At 40.2% G+C, this 19,476-nt stretch overlaps 1 protein-coding gene across 1 annotated transcript in view; it reads left to right on the top strand.

Annotated features, from left to right (window-relative positions):
* LOC106903278 (NT-3 growth factor receptor-like) overlaps window positions 1–19,476 on the top strand; it is a 69,800-nt gene that overhangs the window by 40,860 nt on the left and 9,464 nt on the right. The window contains exon 5 of the mRNA XM_088004611.1: window positions 2,793–3,036. Within this exon, the coding sequence (XP_087860737.1) occupies window positions 2,793–3,036 (244 nt within the window). The remainder of the gene's footprint in view (window positions 1–2,792; window positions 3,037–19,476) is intronic.

Raw genomic sequence — 19,476 nt, 5'->3', positions numbered from 1 at the left:
TGAAATCTGTGCTTGTAATTTGACAAAACATGAACAAGATCAAGGGACATGAATTCCTTACAAGTCACAAAGCATTTTTAGACATTTTTATCAGAAATCCAAGAAAACTCAAAGTCCTGCCAGTGCTAAAATTTCCAGCCCCACTTCAGGACTGTTGACGTCCACACACACACACACACACACACACGCACACACACGCACGCCGCGGCACTTTTGTTCCATATTTGTCAGGCTGCACTGAGGGAAACGACCTCCGATAAGCTCCAACAAAAGCGACACGACGACGCTATGGTGAGCGCTTTGGTAATGGGAGGCTTGACTGGAGCTGATGTCAGCGCGCTCGAGAGGAGTGAGAGATAGAAGCATGCTATTTCAAGTGCGATGACAGCGGCGGCGGCAGCTGTGTGTATGCTTTTGTGTGTGTGTGTGTGTGTGTGTGTGTGTGTGTGTGTGGTCTTGTTTTTAAATCTTGAGCGGTGGATGAAAAGATGACATGTTATGATTGAGTGCGAGAGCAAGCGCGCCTCGCGTGCGCGTGGGCTCAAAAGTGCGTGAAGATTTTCAGTCAGGAAATCATTCCTGAAATGAAAGGCAACGTCGCGAGTGATGAAATTCTTTCATGCAAGGTGCAAGATGGCGTTGATTCTTCATCTACCGGGCCTTTTGGTCACATTTAAAAGATGTGATGTGCACTAAATCAATGGGAATGAATCAGATCAGATGTTCGGGTCTTACTCAACCTTCAGATGAATTGAGGGGAGCCTGCGTCCAATCAGACACCGCTGCACATGGAGGAAGGGGTAAAAAAAGAAAGAAAGAGAGTAACGCCATAAAGGCGCCCCCTCTAATTCCCCTTAACCATCGCACCTAAAGCAAAGAACACAGAATGGCACTAAAATTCCAAAATGGAGATTGAAAGCCAGGCTGACAGAGCAGAAGAGCATCAGCCTTTCCTGAGCGGCGCCCGCTCGGTAATCACGCTGACAAGAAGGTGATGGGAACAGCGGGGACACTTCACAGGAAATGAGTTCTTCACTGTCACCCAGAAACCTGCACTCAGCCTGTTCTGGTAAACGCACCGCAGGTGGATGAGATTCCACAGACCTCGCTTCGAGTTCCCGACGTGTCGGGCGAAGTCAAAAGTTTTGCTTTCCGCAGCTCAAATTACAGCCACAGAATTAATCAGACCGGTGCAGGCACAGAACAGTTTATCAGCGCAATTAAAGCAGCCCGAGCGCTTGCAGGTTCAAGTTAATTTGCTCACATTTCTCTCATTTTTCTCTTTATTATGCTAATTCTTCTGAACACGCAGGATGGGACATGAATGTGTTCTGGATAAGGCTTTATTGATGCGGCTGTGGGTTACTGTGTTAAAGGGCACTCTGTCAAGCCGAGCTCACGCTTGGACGTCTGCATCTGGTTACAAACGGCGGCTATAACACTCTTAAAGCTGAATTAACAGTCTTTCATAAGCAGTGATGTGTACGCTTATATTTTAGTTAGCACAGAGCTACTGCAGCACTACCTGTTGCGGTGTGGACAGTACCTTTTAAAAGATATTCATCTCCCTTCATACGTGTAGCTATATGAATTTGTCATATGGCCACAAATTCCAGTGTATGTTTTTGCGATTGGAAAATTGCTGGTCAATCTCTAACCTTCCATAAAAATAGCAAGATTGTTGAAAACCTGCTTTTCAACAGTTAAATGACTTCTTGGCAATGACCTCTGATGTATTTCAGTCCGGTTTCAATGAGTTCAATGACATTCACATAAATATGGACTAAAGAAGCACAGTGTTTGTTCTGTTATGTCTCAGCACAGTATTTGGCCCTGTTGACCACAACATATTATTGAAGTGAAGGGAGGGTTGTGTTACGTGAAAGGGTGAGTCTTACCTGAAAAAACCTGATGTTTCTGTATCAGTAGGTAACATTTCTTTGACGTAGACAAAAATTGTATGTGGCGTCCCCCAAGGTCCAACCCTGGGAACTCTCCTATTTATTATCTACATGCTCCTACAAGCTCAGATTATAAAAGTTGCAAGATTAGTTACCATAACTATGCAGATTATACACACCAGGTGACTATGAACCCGTTTAAGCACTGAGCAGATACATAGAAAAGAAATCAATATGCAGATGTCCTATGACTTTCTTCAGCTAACTGACATAAAAACTGAAGTAACTTTTTGGACCTAAAGAGGAAGATCAAGAGCCAATTCTCAGCAGCTTTCAGGTATTACAGCTAGAAGCTAGTAATGAGGCCTGAAAACTGATGGACTGTGACCCGAACATTCAGACACACATAAAGACAGCTACAAAATCAGCCTTTTATTACCTCGAGAACATTTCCAGAATTAAAAAACTGTCCAACCAAGATTGTGAGAAACTTACTCATGCAATCTTTAGTCAAGTTTAGTTGCTGCCTTTGATTAATAACAACTACCCTAACCCTAACATAGATTAATTCTGTCTGGAGTTCCAACTTTTCAATACTTGTCTGTCTGACGTGTAATGTATTTTTGTTTGTGTTGCTTTTATTATGTAGCACGTTTAGTCATTCCTGCTACTTCCTATATTCTCCAAAACTACATTAACTCTACTGGTTGTACTATTCCTAAACGTGAAAAAGGAGTAATAACGATTTTGCAAGGTACTATATTTATTCAACTTTGAAGTACTTTCCTCCCTAATTCTTTACTGTTTAAAGTGGTTTATCCCAATACGCCTCTGAAATTGACCAAAGGTATCACATCACATTTCCAACCTGAATTGTTATTCCTACCTCAGAGCCCACGGCCCTGATGCCATGATCCTGGTGGACGGCCAGCCGCTGCAGTCCAACGGAGAGCTGGGCCTTTCCCAGATGCTGCACATCGCTACCCAGATCGCCTCAGGCATGGTCTACCTGGCCTCCCAGCACTTTGTTCACAGAGATCTGGCAACTCGCAACTGTCTGGTGGGAAATGGCCTTCTGGTCAAGATTGGAGACTTCGGCATGTCCAGGGATATCTACAGCAGCGACTACTACAGGGTGAGCTTCAGATGATGATGATGATGATGTTGTTTTCACTGACAACATATTTGAAGTACCATGGTGACTGAAGCATTAGAGTTTCTGCTGTGTGCCTAAGGGAACGCTGTCCAACCCGATGGCCTTCAGCTGATAAAGTCTCCATTCATTTTAATAAATGGAAACTCTAAACTTGTGAACAGAATTTAGTTTACAGTTCTGTTGGTCTCTAATTAGGCTCAGAGCAGCTCTAAATCAGGCCTCTTGGGCTCCTGAATAAAAAGCTAACTCTAATAGATGGTAGCCGCTGCTCTTCTGTGCTATGTTGTTTATATGTTTATGCTTCTAATTTTCTCCTCTTCTAAGAAGAGTTAGCAGCTCTCCCATCTCCAGTTCAGCCTCGGGCCTTCTCGCCACACCTCTTGCATCCACGGTGGAGGATAGAGCGCGTTAACAGCGCGCTAGGAGACGAGCCTGCTGAGCCTGCAGCCTGACGCTTAGAGGCTTGTTTATATTGCTTGTGAATCATGTCTCCTCTACTGTTTAACACGATTAGCAACTATGAATGCCTCAAACCAGGCGGCAAATGCTAGGCTGCTGATTTTTTATTTATTTATTTTTTTTTTTTCGCATTTTTGCTGAGCAGATGATGGCTGCTGCAGATCTGGCTGCCTCAAATAGCTGGGCTTTGTAAAATGACTTTAGGTGCGCCTGATAGTGTTTTCCCAGCGTGACAGCTGGGCCTGTTCGGATGCTGCTTGGGGCTTTGCCAGCCCTTATAGAGCACTTGCCTGCTGGGAGAGGAGAGCACCCCTGCACCCATAAAATGATTTGTTAGGAGATCTGAAGGAAGGTGTTTTCTGTAGCTAGCTCATAGCTTATCCATGCTTGCCATCTGCATGATTACTATATTACGCTCTTAAAAGCAGACAATTTGCTTAAGTTTTGAAGGTGATGCAGCAGAAAGCTGTTCGATGCAGATTGAGGATCTAGAGAGAGTTTGGTTTCTGGGTGGGACGGGTTAGTTGTGCTCTTGTTTGGTTCTGCAAAGGGAGGCAGATCACAGTAGTGCAGTGATGTTTAAAAAAACTACTCAAACTAAATCAGACATGAAAATACCATAAACACACATGTAGTTTTGTTTCACTGTTAAATTCCATATTTTACATGTAAAATCGTTTCCTCAGCAGAATTGAATTCCATCGCACGTCTAAAAATATATATATATATATATTTTTTTTTTATTTTTTTTTTTATTTTTTTTTTTTCCATCTGTGCAAGTTAAGCCTAATGACATATTCATTTGCCAGGCTTCCTCCTGTAAAGCCAGTATTCAAAGCTTGTAATAGGTTCAGAATCAAATCTTGGTGAGGGAGGATGATTGGATGTTTGGACAGCAGCAGCTTCAGGTCAGTTTTTAATATGAACCATGGATAATTATTTGGCATCAGTCTTCTATGGTTATTGCGCCGGTTCTTTGGATTAAAACAAAAATACACACATTGCTTTAGAGCTGTCAGGTCTTTGTCAGTGTTAGTTGCTCTGGCAGAAATAGAAACAATAAATGTGTTGAAAACAATAAACTAATTATCAACTTTCTGCTAGTTATCCATTTGCTAATGATGGACTAATGTTCTGGTTAGCCATTGCCTAATAAGGTAACACTTATTAAGAATGCCTTGCTGTTTTGATAATGTTGAATAAGTGGCTTGTTAATTATTAAATCTCAGTAAACAGAGAAGAGTTATTAAACAAAGCCTTGTAAAAAAAATGGGCAGTTGTTTCTTGATTAATTAGGTAAAATGTTCCAATAAGTCATAAAATGTACTTTAATAGAGCAATAATTATTAATTAATCACAAACTGATGAACTTGATTCTTGATTCATTAGTTTCTGCTTCCTAATAGGAGTTGCAAAAATATGTTTAGCACAAAAAGAACCAATTATGAACGAATCATGAACCTAACTAATTATACCTAACTAACTAATTAAGGTTAGGTAACGACAAACTTTTATCCTAAAAGCCTCGTCATTAGGAAATGCTTAATGCGATGGTACTTAGTGGTTGCCTAAGGATGAGTTGAACAGTCAAGAGGCCTGACATTAGAGAATGCTTACTGACATATCTCTAGTCTGTCAGTAGGACACCATAATAAAACATTTTCTAATGATGAGGCTTTGAAAACAACCTCACAACTTTATTAATGGTAAGTAAACATAAAAACTAATGAAGGATTGATTAATGAGTTAGTTAGTTAATGGCTCTCTAATAGTAGTAACGATGTTTGGTTCAACATTAGTCTCTTTTTTTACCAAAGTGCATTTCTATGGAGCTTATCGGGAAGTGTTACTGTAATATCTGAAGGATCTTTAAATCGTTCCCCTCAGCTCCAGAGTGTCTCAGTGATTACCACTGGGACTGTAGATGTATCTCCTAGATCAGCCAGACCTCTTTGAATAAAACAGCTGAATGCATCTCCTTGTTTTGGCTGTAGAGCAGCTTATCTAATTGTGTCAGTCACAACTGAGTTAGCAGGCAGATACCGCTCACTGGAAGACTGGATGAGCTGGCTGTTCCCATCTCACCAATTGCAAGCACAATATACTGTACATAAAAGCGAATAAATAGAGACATTTTATCAAACGCAACAGAGCACAAATGAGCCGCATGGTATTTTTTTGATGTAATTACTGAAAATGTCGTATTTTAAGTGAGGAGTGCTGGGTTTTGCTGGCATGATAGGAAGGTTCTGCTGCATGGTGCTACGTTTTAGTCCTCACACTGGTTTTATGGTTTTATTCAGAAGCAGCAAGGCAGCAAGGGAACATGCCCTTGACTCCTGAGAGTCCCACTGATAGTTCAAGCTGTCTGTGCAATGGGAGGTGGACCGGGGGGGTGAAAAGGTTACGGTCCTCATATGCTCCTCGCTGACAGATGAAAAGAAACAGCAGGATACGTGATGTGTAGCTGGACTCTGACCAGGATAACAGAGGGGGTTAGCTGTGAATAAGTATTCAGGTGGAATTCATAAAAACAGGGTCAAGTGGCCAAAAACAAAAACAGTTCATGTTCAGTTCAAGATTCTTTTTTCCCCTGCATTTTGGTTCAGTCAAATTCTGGCCAAGAATATCTGTTTCTTTAGGGCCTACCCAGGAACATTTACAATGAAAAGTCTGGAACGCCATCCGAACCTTCGGTCCTGAAATCTCCTGCTTATTGTTCAGATATAAATCTGAAATAAGTTCTGTGTCAAGACGGTAGAAAACACCCACATAGACGCAGTATAGAAGAAGAAAGGCATGGGAACAACAATGTGCCACCATTACTAACCTGAATCTGAGCTGTGTGTCGTACATGACTTCTTATGGCAATGATATCTATCTTCAACTACATGGAGTTTCTATAACAAGCAACATTTTACAATACGTTGCAATCTTAAAAAATATTGAAGAAGCCAGATAGTTATGAGCAGAGAGCCTGATGCTAAACTCTGATCCTAAAACCAGAGTGCTAATCTCAAAGTAGCTACTTTACAGTTTTAGACCAGAGATGTTTTCATCCCAAGCTGAATGTCTGATGATGACCTGTGGTCTCCAGAGCTTAAAAGTGACGTATAAAACTAAATGCTTCTGTTCTGGGTTGATGGATAACAAGAGTTTTGGTTGGTTCTCCATGTTTGATTCTTGTTTTATTCTATAAGTATAAAACTAGATGTTGGTCCCAGTCATTCTGGATACTGACGTAGATGATACTTTTTAAGTTTGCTCTAGATTGGTAAAGTATAAAGGTAAATGTTGGTTGTCCATGTTTAGTTCCTGTTCTAAGTAATAAACTAACAGAAGTTAGCACATTTATAGCAGCACAAAGTCCCCGTGTTTCCCAAATGGAGGATCGGTTTATGTTCTAGTGACAAATCACAAACACTTGTGCATCTTCAGCTTTACCATTTGGCTGTGGGGTGTGATGTTTTGGTTCAAACATCACACCCCAAAAAATTTTTCTAATACTCCACATATATCGGAAAATGCCACCAAATTAATTTGTTTTATTAGGGCAGTTCGATTTTACCTCTCGGTGATTCTATATGCTGTTGATGGCATCGCTCCCCATGCTGTCCTCCGAGCCAACAGGCCAGGTGCTCCGAACTGTGTTGAGTAACCATAAATAGCAGCATCCTGCCAGGGCTACAACTACCCCATCGCTGACTATTCGTATGGAAGCTTATTGCCCTGTGGGACACCAGGAAACACTTTACAGCACAAGGGAGCAACTTCAAGATAGAAATGAATATTGTCCTAAATCCCACCCATCTGTCGCATCCTTCTGCTCCACCTGCACTGTGTTGTTTAAAGAGAGACAACTCCAGATCTCAAGCAGACAGACGGCAGCTCTGCCGGCTGCCTTATTCATGTTTTTCTCCCCCCTCCCACTTACTCACGATGCACTGAAAAAGTTTTCCTGAATTCTGAATTATACATGTTTGGGTATCTATAAATGTTGCTGAAAGCTCTAAAAGGCCCTGTCCGTTGAAACTTGCACAGTTTTTATTTGTGTGTGTGTTTAACACACTGAAGATGTGCAGCATCTCTGACAACACGGAGCTCTCAGATGTCACTAATAAAGCTATTATTTTCCTGTAGTGTAATGACAAGGTGTCTTTATATTGCACATCCTCCTTCATACAGAGCAGTACATTGTGCAGTGCGGTAAGTTTGACAGCTAATTTTCTTCTGTCATTTTTCCTAAAATGCCTATTTAAATTCCCGCAGCCTCCATTGGCTGCCTCGAATGAGAAGTCCAGGACAGCTGCTCCCTGATTTGTTACAATAATGAAGCGTATTTCTGTAATTTGTGTCAAATTTTGATCCCTGCAGTCTGACAGAAAGTTCAGGTCCCTCCATCAGGTAATTTGATTTTGCGAAGTCACGCTCATTTTACAGATTTCAGTGGGAGCAGACTGAAATGAAATGATGCTTAAAGTATTGTTAAAGTGAGGTCATCGCACCAGGTGGCGTCAAAACTCCAGGAGTCCGTATAAGGAGCTCATGTTCATCTGAGCCTATGCTACCACTGTGCCTACCCAAGTATTTAAGATACTTGCTCATCTGTTTTTGTCTGGAAAAATAGATAAAAATGCAGGTTAACAAACATAAAACATTGATATTACAACCACAAATGTCAGTGTATTGAGATTTTATGTAACAGACCAATAAAAAGTGGAGCATAGCTGTAAAATGTACGAAAAATAGATAATACATGGTTTTCAAACTTTTTTATAAACAAAACTTAAAAATGTATAGCAACTAGTTTTTACTGCCATCACAGCTGCATGCATATTGACTGAATTTTCACCATTCTTGGCAAACTAACTCAAGCCCAATCAGATTGGACCGACTACATCTGGGAACACCAGGTTTCTAGTCTTGCTGCAGAATCTCGGGTCAGAACGCTGGTCATCCGTAGTTCTGGTTGTCTGCTGGAAGGTGAACCAAAAGCATTTTGCCATCTACCGATTCTCTCCACCTTTCAGTGAACTCTGACCAGCTTTCTTTCAGCACCAGCATTCTTCAGCCTACACTTCCACACTTCTGGGGAACATTTGCTCATAGTTGCAATGGCTTGGTATGTTGGTCATCTTTTAATAAATTTTTGAACAGTGCACTTTGAGATGCTCTAATCTTAGAATATTGTCTTGTAACCCATCCATGGTTTAAACCTTCCCACAACTTTCTCCTGGAGCATTCTGCTGTGTTCCTTGGTCACTGAGATTAAAGGTGCATTCTCACCAGTCTGCTTTATTCGAACTTTAGTCCATTTGCGTAGAAAATCCAGTTTGTTTGGAGAGGTGTGAATGCGTAATCGAACTGTGTTGCGGACCAATGCAGTAAGCTCTGGTCTGCCTAAAAACCTAGATTTGATCAAAGTGAATTCTTCACATGCATAATGTGGATGCAAGTGAACTGCTCCAAAAGTAGAAAATGAACAATAGCGCAGAGCATTCTGGGTAAATAGAACCAAAACAAACACGAGAGTCTAAGACTATAGGGAGAAATGACTTGTGGTTATTTTATCAATGACAAAGGAGAAAACTGACAACCGCTTAAATCTGACACTACTTCATTTTTGCTTACATTTTGTGTAGAAGGAAGTTGCACTCATGTCTTCTTCAGAGGTTTTTTGTTGTTTCCTTCAATGGTTCTTGGTTGCAGTGCCACCACCGGAGTCCTGAGGAACAGTTTTTGCAATTAGTTTGGATCTTTTGACAGTAAAGTATGAAAGTGAACTCCAGCAGCTGAAAATGTAGCAAATGTTGCAATTTTGATCCCCAATCTAATGGAGTCTGCTGAACTGTCAGGTGTGAAAACACTCTTACATCACACACTACTGGACTTTTTTTTATTATTTCGGTGACATCTGAAGGAAAACGTCTCCACAAATTTTAGACTTTCATTGGTAAAGAACTGTGGTTATAAATTGTACATGACGATATGGACACTATGGGTTTTTACACGTCTTGTGGTAATCTAAAATGGACTGAGGACGACTAAGCATACTAATAATGTCACAGGCCAATGGCCCACCTTCGAGGACTTGGTCTTTCCTTCTGATGCTGCCAAGAAACCTCACTTTCCTTTGAAGAAAAATGGTCCCCAGCGTTCTCTTGTCTTCAGCATCAAACAGACACTCCAGCACTGCATTATTTATCAAGACTGAGCTCCTAGAAACTGTATTCAGTTTGAGCCTAATGAGTACACACACCATATTTATTACATCTGCAAGAGTCTGTGAAAAAAATATCATACATGTGGGCTCTGTATTTGCTTTCATGGCCCACCACAGAAGTCTTTGATACGAGTGCCATCTCAGTCTGATTTCTCTCTGTGTATCTGGCTCTAATGATATAATAATGATCTAGTTTAGAGAGGAAAAACACTGAAAAAGCTCGTGTGATGATAAATATATATAAAAGAAAAAGATCTAAAATGGTTGCAGTCTTGTTTGTTACCCATATGAAGAAAAACGAGATGTGATATTTAAAGGATTTGTTTGACTGAAAGAAAATCGAATCACTTTTGATAGAGAAGGCCCCCAGAAGAAGAGTTAGCATGGAGTTCATAGCTTCAAATTGGCGCATTACTTACTAACCATTAAAGATTGGGTAAAATTTCGACAGACAGTGGTCCCTGAGGACCAGGATTGAGAAGCACTGGTTGAGCCTGATTAAGCTGATAAAGGGCCAATTCTGGTCAAAAGCTGTTTTCTCTGTGCAAAAACTGTGTTTTTCATAGTGATAAGTGAAGTCAAGCTTTCCAGCCTCTGTTGTCTCAATATTAATGGTCTTGCTTATTTTTCTTTGGTATAAAGAGCCTTAGATAAGGAGTATATCCTCTTATTTTCTGTAGCGGCTTTTAACAAAAGACAGTGCAAGCAGATTTCTGTATCGTCTCCTGGATGAAAGTGTTATTCCCCAAAGAATGCACAAGACTGCAACCCGTCTGTACTTTGAGGTTTCAGTACAAAAACACTAACTGTTGCACCTTACCGTAAATCTGCACAAAATACTTGTTGTGCAAGTATTGTGTAAAAAATAAAGTATATATTCAGACATATTTAATGTTCATGTCCTGTAAACTTAAAGAAGTAACAGAATTAATGCTGTTTTCTTCACATCTAATTACTTGTTTGCTAATTCAAGCATCTCCATGTCCTCTCTGCCACTCACTGAGAAGTCTGGGTCAGAGCTATTATAACATCATTTTAAATCTGCCTGGCTCTAAATTTGCAGAGTGCGCAAATTATGATCCTTACACTGCATTGCTTCAGTGACAGCTTCTCCTTCCCACTCTGCTCTTGCAGGAAGGACAGAGCAAAAACTCACCTTTTTCTTTTCCCTTGTAGCTTCATGGGGGAAAACTTAAAGTCTTAAGAGCCTTTTCCAACAGCCTGGATAAACATTCCCACTTTGGAGGTGTTGGTAGATTATTCGGGGAACAACAATAAGAGGACCTGACTAGTTCACTTTACACAGCTTAATATAAGGGTACAAGCAGCCATAGTTATTATTAGGTACCCCACTTACAGGTTAGTGGGGTTATCAGAAAAGTATTATCAGAAAAAAAGATTTTTAGTTTTCATTAGCCATTAATCATCAAAATTACTTCTTGAAATCCACACTAGACCAAGATCTTAAGACCAAGGAAGAAACTAGAATTTTCATTTTGTTTTTGTGGATCATGAGCAGGTAATATTACAAACCATAAAATCCAAAGAGCAGAAACAGGAATGAGATGCTAAAATGATTGCAACTTATTAAACTCAAAAAGGCGGCTTACTATGTGATGAAGAACTCAAGATCTTTAAAACGTAAAAACCATCTAAAGTATGGCTTTCTAGTCAATATCCATCAGGCATTGACACTATTATGGACCCTTGATGGCAAACTTTACTTTCTAACTTTCAATGTGGCCAAATTGCTGAGATGTACAAGTAATGTTTCGCCAAGGTCCATCTCTATTGAGGTTGGACAAAGAAGAGCACAATTTAAGTGTCTAAGACCCTGAAGGCTTTGAAACAAAAAAGTAAACTGATAGACCACTTGCACCGAGCCGGGGAATCTGCTTGACTGTCAGTAAAGAGACGGGCAGAACATTAAGACCCTTACTTATTCTAGTCACAGCCCATTAAACCTAGGGCATCCTCAAGAGAATGGCTTAGAGAACAAAAAAAAGTCTTTAAAGGCTATATGTCCTCTATCACTACAAACTCCTGTTTTGACAATGCAAAGCAGTAACAAACATGGAATATTTAAAAGTGGGAGAAGGTTTTTATCTTTCAAGAAAAAAATCTAATGTGATGACCTTGATGGATTTGTATGCTACTCCGATCATAACAAAGGAATCTTACTGGAGATGTTTTTGAGGAGGCTCCATTATAATCTTGGAGATTGAGGTTGTACAGGAGTGTCCAGCCTTGACTGGGAAAGTGGATTTGTTCCAACTGGTTCTTGATTGACGATCTCCATCTCCCCATCTCTGCAGTGATAACTGGGTCTTTAAAACAGGAAAACCTTACAACCCTTCAGTAAGAGCAGCTTTCCTCTTTTGAACCATCCCACATGCTCTCCTGGTCTAAATGCCTTTGGATTATTTTGAAGACCTTCATGATGCCACATTAAGCAACTTTCTCACTATTTTACACGCAACTCTTTCATCAAACGTTTAAGAAAATGTTAACATTTGTTAGATTTTCAGTTGGTGCAGTTTGCTTTCACATTGCTCTATATTAGACAATACAAACCCCCGGCCTTCACATGACGTCCTCCTTCACAAAATGTAAACAAAAATGGAGTGGCATCAGATTTTAGCGGTTGTATGATTTCTCTTTTGTCTTTGCCAAAAGACCACAATCCTTTCGTCCCTCTAGCGTTAGACACTTGTGTTTGTTTTGGTTGTATTTACCCAGGATGCCCTGCACTACAGTCTGCTTCCTGCTTTTGGAGCTGTCTTTAATCCGCCCCCATTCACATATGCGTTCTAACCGCACCAGAGTTCACTTTAATCAAACTAAGACCTAAGTTTTTAGACGGACCAGCACTGCCTTTTTTTTGGTCGGTATCAGAGATCACTTGCTCATTTACACCTCCTCAAATGAAACAGACTTTCTGTACAAATGGACTAGAGTTCGATTAAAGCAGGCTAAACAGGGCTGTTGTGAATGCACCTTTACTAACAATCCAGCAGCTCCAAACATGAATGGTAGGAACTTTTTCCTAGTTTCAGGACTTCAGTCCAAAAGTCCTAAAACGTCAGGACCGAAGATTTAGGTCCAGACCTAAACCTGGACTTAAGAGGTCTAGTTCCTCTCAGGTCTACCTCTGAGGAGAAGTAGACCTCTTCTCACTTTTCTCTGAGCAACATGCAAAGGATCTAAAAAATTACTTTAGGAATTAATTAGAATGCCTTGTTTCAATTACATTTTGATTTAGAGACAAACATGACCCCAACATTAGAAGCAAGCAACTGTATTTTGTGTGTATGTGTGACGTAGGAAAAAAAAAAACCCTATAGAAAGTTTCACCACCCACCAGCATGCACCAGCCAGAGGAGATACCACTTTATCTCCACTTGGCAGCAGCGCAGCAGGGAGAACCCTAATGGACATCATAGCCTCTAAGAGTGAACCTGTGTTCGCTGCTGTTTGAGCTGGGAGAGCAGAGATAGCAGCACGGTGGGAGCAGGGAGTGCGAGTGCGTCTAGATGGTTATCGGGGACCCTTTAAGACATCTGCGGCCTCCCGAAGGCTTCCTACGAGGCCCGCACAACGCCCATCGAAGAGCCCGACTGGGTTCGTAATCTATCCCCCTGCCATGCTGCTCTACTCTCCACACCGTTAATCCAATCACTCCCCTGCCACGGTGGGACAGGCAGAGCACTAATCCAGTTTACACAGCAACAACAAAAAAAGAGCCCCAGACTCATTCCTCTTTCCCTACAGAGCTTTGCCAGCTTCTCCATGTGACATTGAGTGAGAAAGATGAGGATAATTACCACAGCAATTATTTAATTTTTATTATGTGTTCAGTCTTTTTTTTTATTTATTTCTCCCTACCTCTATGACTCTAGCTAATTGCCATAGCCTTGTCACGGAGACCCAAGGTGATAGCATTCTGTTGTTTGGGAAGCAGTGAGCAAGCCAGATTTAATATCCCTCACCGCAGTACAGCTACACGTATCATTAGTATGCATCGGATGAGGTTGGGTCTTGCATCCAATGGGCTGGCTGGCCGGCCCTCAGATAAGTCATTTAGAGTAACAGAAACTTAATTAATTTGGTGTAATCTTTACAAACCTTCGCAAGGAGACACACCGCCGTACATCCCCTCAACAACTCAGCCCACCTAGCACAGCACGACCCAGAGGTACGACGCAGTGGGAGGTGAGTGGTCTCCGTATCAATATTGGCTTAATGCTGCGTACACTGCTAAAACATGTCGTGTGTAATGAGACCAGGTGGGGTGCAAGTCATTGTTCATTTAGCCATTAGCTTGAAGTGAATGGCTGCTAAATGAGTTTACGGCTACTGCCAGCCCCACCTCACGACTGCAAGATTCATGCGGCCTTTGTGTGCTCAACATCCAGAGAAAGGGCACCTTACTCCAAGCACCTTTCAGATTTATGTTTATCTTAATTACTGTTTTATCTGTGCCGCCACAGAGAAAAACCAGCAACTTTGATTATTCTCCAGGGGCGGCGGACGAATCAAACTTGCTTAGGCTGCAGGCCAGTGGGGTGAGGTTTCAGAAATTCGGAGGAAATTGAGGTTTCTATCCAGTGCCCTGGGTGCCCTTGGGGCAGTCATACAGTGGCAGGTTTGGAGGGGAATGACACGACAGTGTGTTCTCCCTGCCTAAATGTTCTTTTCCACAATGAAATGAGTTCTGCACTACCAAGTTCTGAAAGTCCAATCAGAAAGAGAAAAGTCATTACCACAGAAGCAGCATTGAAAGCCAAGATCATAGTTTGCAAATCTTTCATGGACAAAGACCATATTTTGAAACCATGTTTCATGTTCTGATAAAAGTAAAATTGAATTATTTGGTCATAATGACCATTATTACCTATTGAGGAATAATGAAGAAAGTTTGTAAGTCTCAGCTGTGAAGTATAAGGATGGTGGCCTTATGTTGTGCAGGTATTTAAAGCAGGACAGACCAAAGCACTTAATAACATAGCATCATAAATAAAGGACATGATGTGGAAATATTAAGGCAACAAAACATCAGACAATAAGTTAAAACTTGGTGTCAAAGGAAAAAGACTCCAAGCACACCATCCCGTTAGGTACAAAGTGACCAGTTGTAAAGCTCAGCTCTAAGTCCTGTGTCTTACTGAAAAGATGCAAGGCGACCTACAAACCTGACTCACTCATAACAGTTCTGTAAGGAACAATGGCTCAAAATTCAGGCCAACTATTGTGAAAAGTTTGTGGAAGGACACATGAAACATGTGACCTTAATTGTGGAACATAAAAGGCAATGCTAGCACATAGTTGGGAAGTCTGTCTCAACATTCTGACTCCAATGTTTTGATGTGAATCATTGATATTTCAGCATACAAGGGTCCATTTGTGTGGACAAAATGTACAGAAAGGATTGTTATTCTCTTGATTAATAAAACTGAGCCTTAAGGATTATAATTTCTATTGACTCGTCCCATATCAGTAGTTGTTTCATGATGGCAATATCTCTAAACCGCTGCTTACTATATCACCATTATGACTGTGTGTTTTTGCATCATTTTCAATTCCCTAACAAACAGGTTCTTCCATAAAGGGGGGCGTTTTTGTTTTTTTTTTCCTGCCGATTTGAAGGGCAGAACTTGGACTCGGTGGGAAATTCAGTGTTTTTGATTGTTTATTCAATGTTGCACGACTCTGTTTTTTTGTGTTTAATGATGTAAAGCACTTTGAAATGCCTTGCTTCTGAAATGTGCTATACAAATTAAATTTGATTTGATAAACCAAAAATTCATCATTTTGGCTCATCTTAAGTTAAGTTAATAGTCTACTAACGTCTTGCTCTTATTGACAGCCTGACTGCAATTATGTTTTCTAATAGAAGCAGTAGTTTTCTCCTCGCAAGTTTGGTGTTCAGTGCCATTGTTGTTCAGTATTTTCTTGAACTTGAACATTAGACTTCTTTACAACTTACCTTGGGGTTCTGGTGGCTTTGCTCTTGGGAGAAAAACAATTTATTTCATTTTACAGCCTTTTCTGAGGTTATCAGATTAGCTTTTTGCTTCCCGTGACACACTTAAACACAAGCTGGAATTTAATCCGAATTACAGAGCTGGTCCCAGGAGCTTTGCTGTGAACTACAAGGCTCCTCCAGACTATGATTTTTCTGCATTTTCACAGCAGTTTAGAAGCCTTGGAGGACTAGGCTGAATTAATTTCCTGACATATGACAGGGAAAAAAAGTTTCTACTCACTGTTCTCAGAGCTGGAGGTCTATGTGCAATAAACAGAAAGACAATTTGGCAGGAAAAAAAGCTTCTCTTCACCTAAAAACTGAGCCTTTAAACTGAGAAAGTGTCACCTTCTCACAATACTGGAAGCAGCTGTAGACCTTTTTATTCTAAAATATTACATCTTTGAAATTATTTTCATGTTTTCTTGTTTACCATCCTTTTTTTACTTGGCAATGGGCTTTTCAATTTTCTAGCTGAGTCACTCCACTTTCTGCATTTTCTATGCTCCAAAACAACAAAAGAGAAAAACACACAACTTCTAATCAGACTTCCTGTATCTTGAAGCATATTTATTGATGTTTAGGTCTAAACTTGGACATAGAGAACAAGGTTGTAACCCATGAGACTTTGGATCTCATGAATTTTTTGTTAGTATTTCTTGTTTCATACATTTCATTTTTCCTCACCAAACCAGTATTCAGTTGTCTTAAAACAAAAGAAGACCATAACTAACCTGTCAGTGGGACTTAAAGAAACTGGTTGAGGAAAAAAATACGTTGTATTGGTGCAGTTTGACCGATACCTGAAAAAAGGTAACTCTGAAGTTTGTTACTTTATAGTTATACCCGCAAGCTACTTAGATTTGTTTACATCCCAAAATCTTATTTAATTTTCAAAAGGATTTTCATCATAGCTCAGGCATCAATCTTTAACTCTTGTGCTAGCAGTAGAACAGCAAAAGTGTAGATGATATGAACCATGTTATTTTAGTATAAAATGACCAAGTTCAGGCATTTATTTTAAATTATTATCATCTACTTCACCCCTTTACGTGTTATTTTTACCTTTGAAATGTAAATGTTAGCAGGTGTTTCACTTGTTGAAAGAAAAGTGGACTGGTTTGAATCAGTTCATAAGTAATTAGACTGAACACTTAAACACCAAACTTCCAACATATTTATATATGTATTAAATGTTATATCTCCATCATTTTTTTTGGTTGCCAACAGGTTATTGGTTTTAGGTAAAGAACTTTTCACCCTTTCAGACATGCATATGTGTGTTATTGCTATAGAATTGATGCCATGCAGTTGCTCTGTCTTTGTTGATGATGATTTACTCACGTCGGCATGCTGAACGGGCTCAAACTGACAAGTCAGTTCATCTTAAAATATGATTAAGGCAATAAAATAAGAGGCTGTTATTACCCCAAGACCAATGTACCCTACCCTGATCCAGTGGAAGGTTGTGAATCTCACACACTTCATCCTATCATGCTTAAGAGGCCTTGTTCGATGTGTTTTCAGTTTGGGATGAATTGAGGAGAAATGATGCTTTGCATTTGTTTTGCTGAAACGCCAGCAAGTTCAGAAGTCTGACTTTGTGGAGGTTAATGGGCTGTGATTTTGGCTTTCGGTCAGCATATATGTGTTGGTGTACGAAACAGTTTCTAACAGTCTTGTTCCCCTGCAGGCCCTCTGTACACATATTGATTTGTGGTAAATGGAAGGACAGCACACAGCGACTGGGATATCATTGCATGGGAAGCAGTACACACTGGGTATCGACTTATCCAAGGCATTTGAGAAAAGCTGCTACATTGAGGAGTTACAAGGGCCAAAAAAGATACAAAATTCAACCAACTAGTGACTCTGTGTCCTTTTCTAATGATACTTTTCAGCTCCGAGCTGAGGGCATTACTGCATTGGGGTGACACTGAAACTAATGTCTCTTTAACGTTTCCGTGAGTGGTGCTTACCTTCAGAGATTTGACTGTGATGTAGAGTAACACCTTGTTCATGGAACCCTACATTGACAAACAGGATCAAGAAGTACTGATAGAAGTCAGGGTAGTTTCACTTTTAAGAAAACTTCAGTGCTTTGCTAAAATATTCCCACCACTCAAACTTTTTCACATTTTGTTCCTTCACAATCACTTCTGTGGACTCTATAATTCCCAAGACATAATTTTGCACTCAGTCTGACTGGCCGATTGGGATGAAACGATACCTAAAACCCACAAGACGAAACAAGATACCGATTTCACAAGAACAAGACGGGACGAGATTTTATTCTTACTTTCAAGAAAATTTCAAAGATGAAATTTGTGCTTCAATAATACCTTTATTGTGCGTTGTTCTGGATTTTGCCACAAATTAAACAAACTGATCTTTCTTTTTTTTTTTTTTTTGTTTTCATCTTCAGATGTTTGGACTGTTTAAAGGATTTGTATGAAAACTTGAGCATCTCTCCATCCAATCTGAGTTTGAGCTTTTTTGCAAAGGCTAATGGGCAGACATTTCCATCTCCACATATCGTGATCTTCCTAAAATTACGCCCTCAATCATTTTTTTGCCAAAAGTGATTTTTGCAACAATAAAGAAAATCAATACTGATGGATACATCCACTAAGACTTGCAGCTGTAAATGAAGCGAAAGGTTGAGACTCGAATAAATGAGTACAAATCCACACCAGATTGTTTAGAATAATATCTGTGAAAAGTAAAGAAAAAAAAACACATTTCTCATTTGCCTCCAGTTCAATATGATGCACTACTTTCTCTGTCACTTAAAATTGCACTAAAACACACTGAGGTTTGTGGTTGTAATCTGACAAAAGGTGTACCTCGTTGCTGTCTGATAGCGCGCGGTGTTAAAAGGCAACACAGGGAATGTGCTGTGGCTTTTTCTACACTTCATATTGTTCAAATTGAAAAATGTTGCTACTGTGGTTTCCTGAATGAAATGTGTGTGGTTTTCAAAGTGACATTTTGCCAGCAAACGTTTTGAAAAGCTTTACAAGCGATGTAGTTGAGAGAAAGCATCCACTTCGGTGCAAGTTCATGTTGTGAAACAGTTTGAAATCTGCCAATGGTTAGTAGTAAGGCAGGGCCAACATGTACACTCACTAGTAGAATCAAAAACAAAATTTTGCTTCTAAAAGCCCAACTTCAGAGAGAGTAACAAATGAAGGAGAACAAACAAGCCTAAAACCAAGGAATGAAATTTAATGAAGTGTAGAAACTAGAAGATGCTGTAAATAAACGCCAAGAAATAATCAGCCTTTTGGCAGCTCGACAGTTTTACTTTAGAAACATCCACTGGAGTCGGCTGCGACATCCAGCTGACACAGATATGACATTCAAAAGAAATCTGCAATGAGTGTGCCACAGAACTGGGAGGTAATTAAAAACACTTGAGTTGACTTTCTTATTCTCCCCTGGCTCCTAAAAAGCCACGCTGCACTCGCAGCTGATGGCACACAGATGTCATAGCTGGTAAATGGAGTTGAGAGAGGAGCTTGTTATGATTAAATGAATCTGATTGTGTTCTAACCCAGAGGTGCACATAAGAGGCAAGTTTATTTACCCTCGCCTGACGGAGGCACGTATGTTTTTCAGCCTCGATTCTGACTGTAGCTTTCATTTTGATGTTATCTCAGCGCAGAAAATTAGCACAGATGTTTGTTTGGGCAGGCCGGTGCTCGGCGGA

Source organism: Poecilia mexicana, unplaced genomic scaffold, assembly GCF_051168715.1.
Source record: "Poecilia mexicana isolate PSO_F unplaced genomic scaffold, ASM5116871v1 scaffold_3, whole genome shotgun sequence".
In the NCBI taxonomy this organism is placed as follows: Eukaryota; Metazoa; Chordata; class Actinopteri; order Cyprinodontiformes; family Poeciliidae; genus Poecilia; species Poecilia mexicana.
This window is presented reverse-complemented; position numbering and strand designations above follow the sequence as displayed.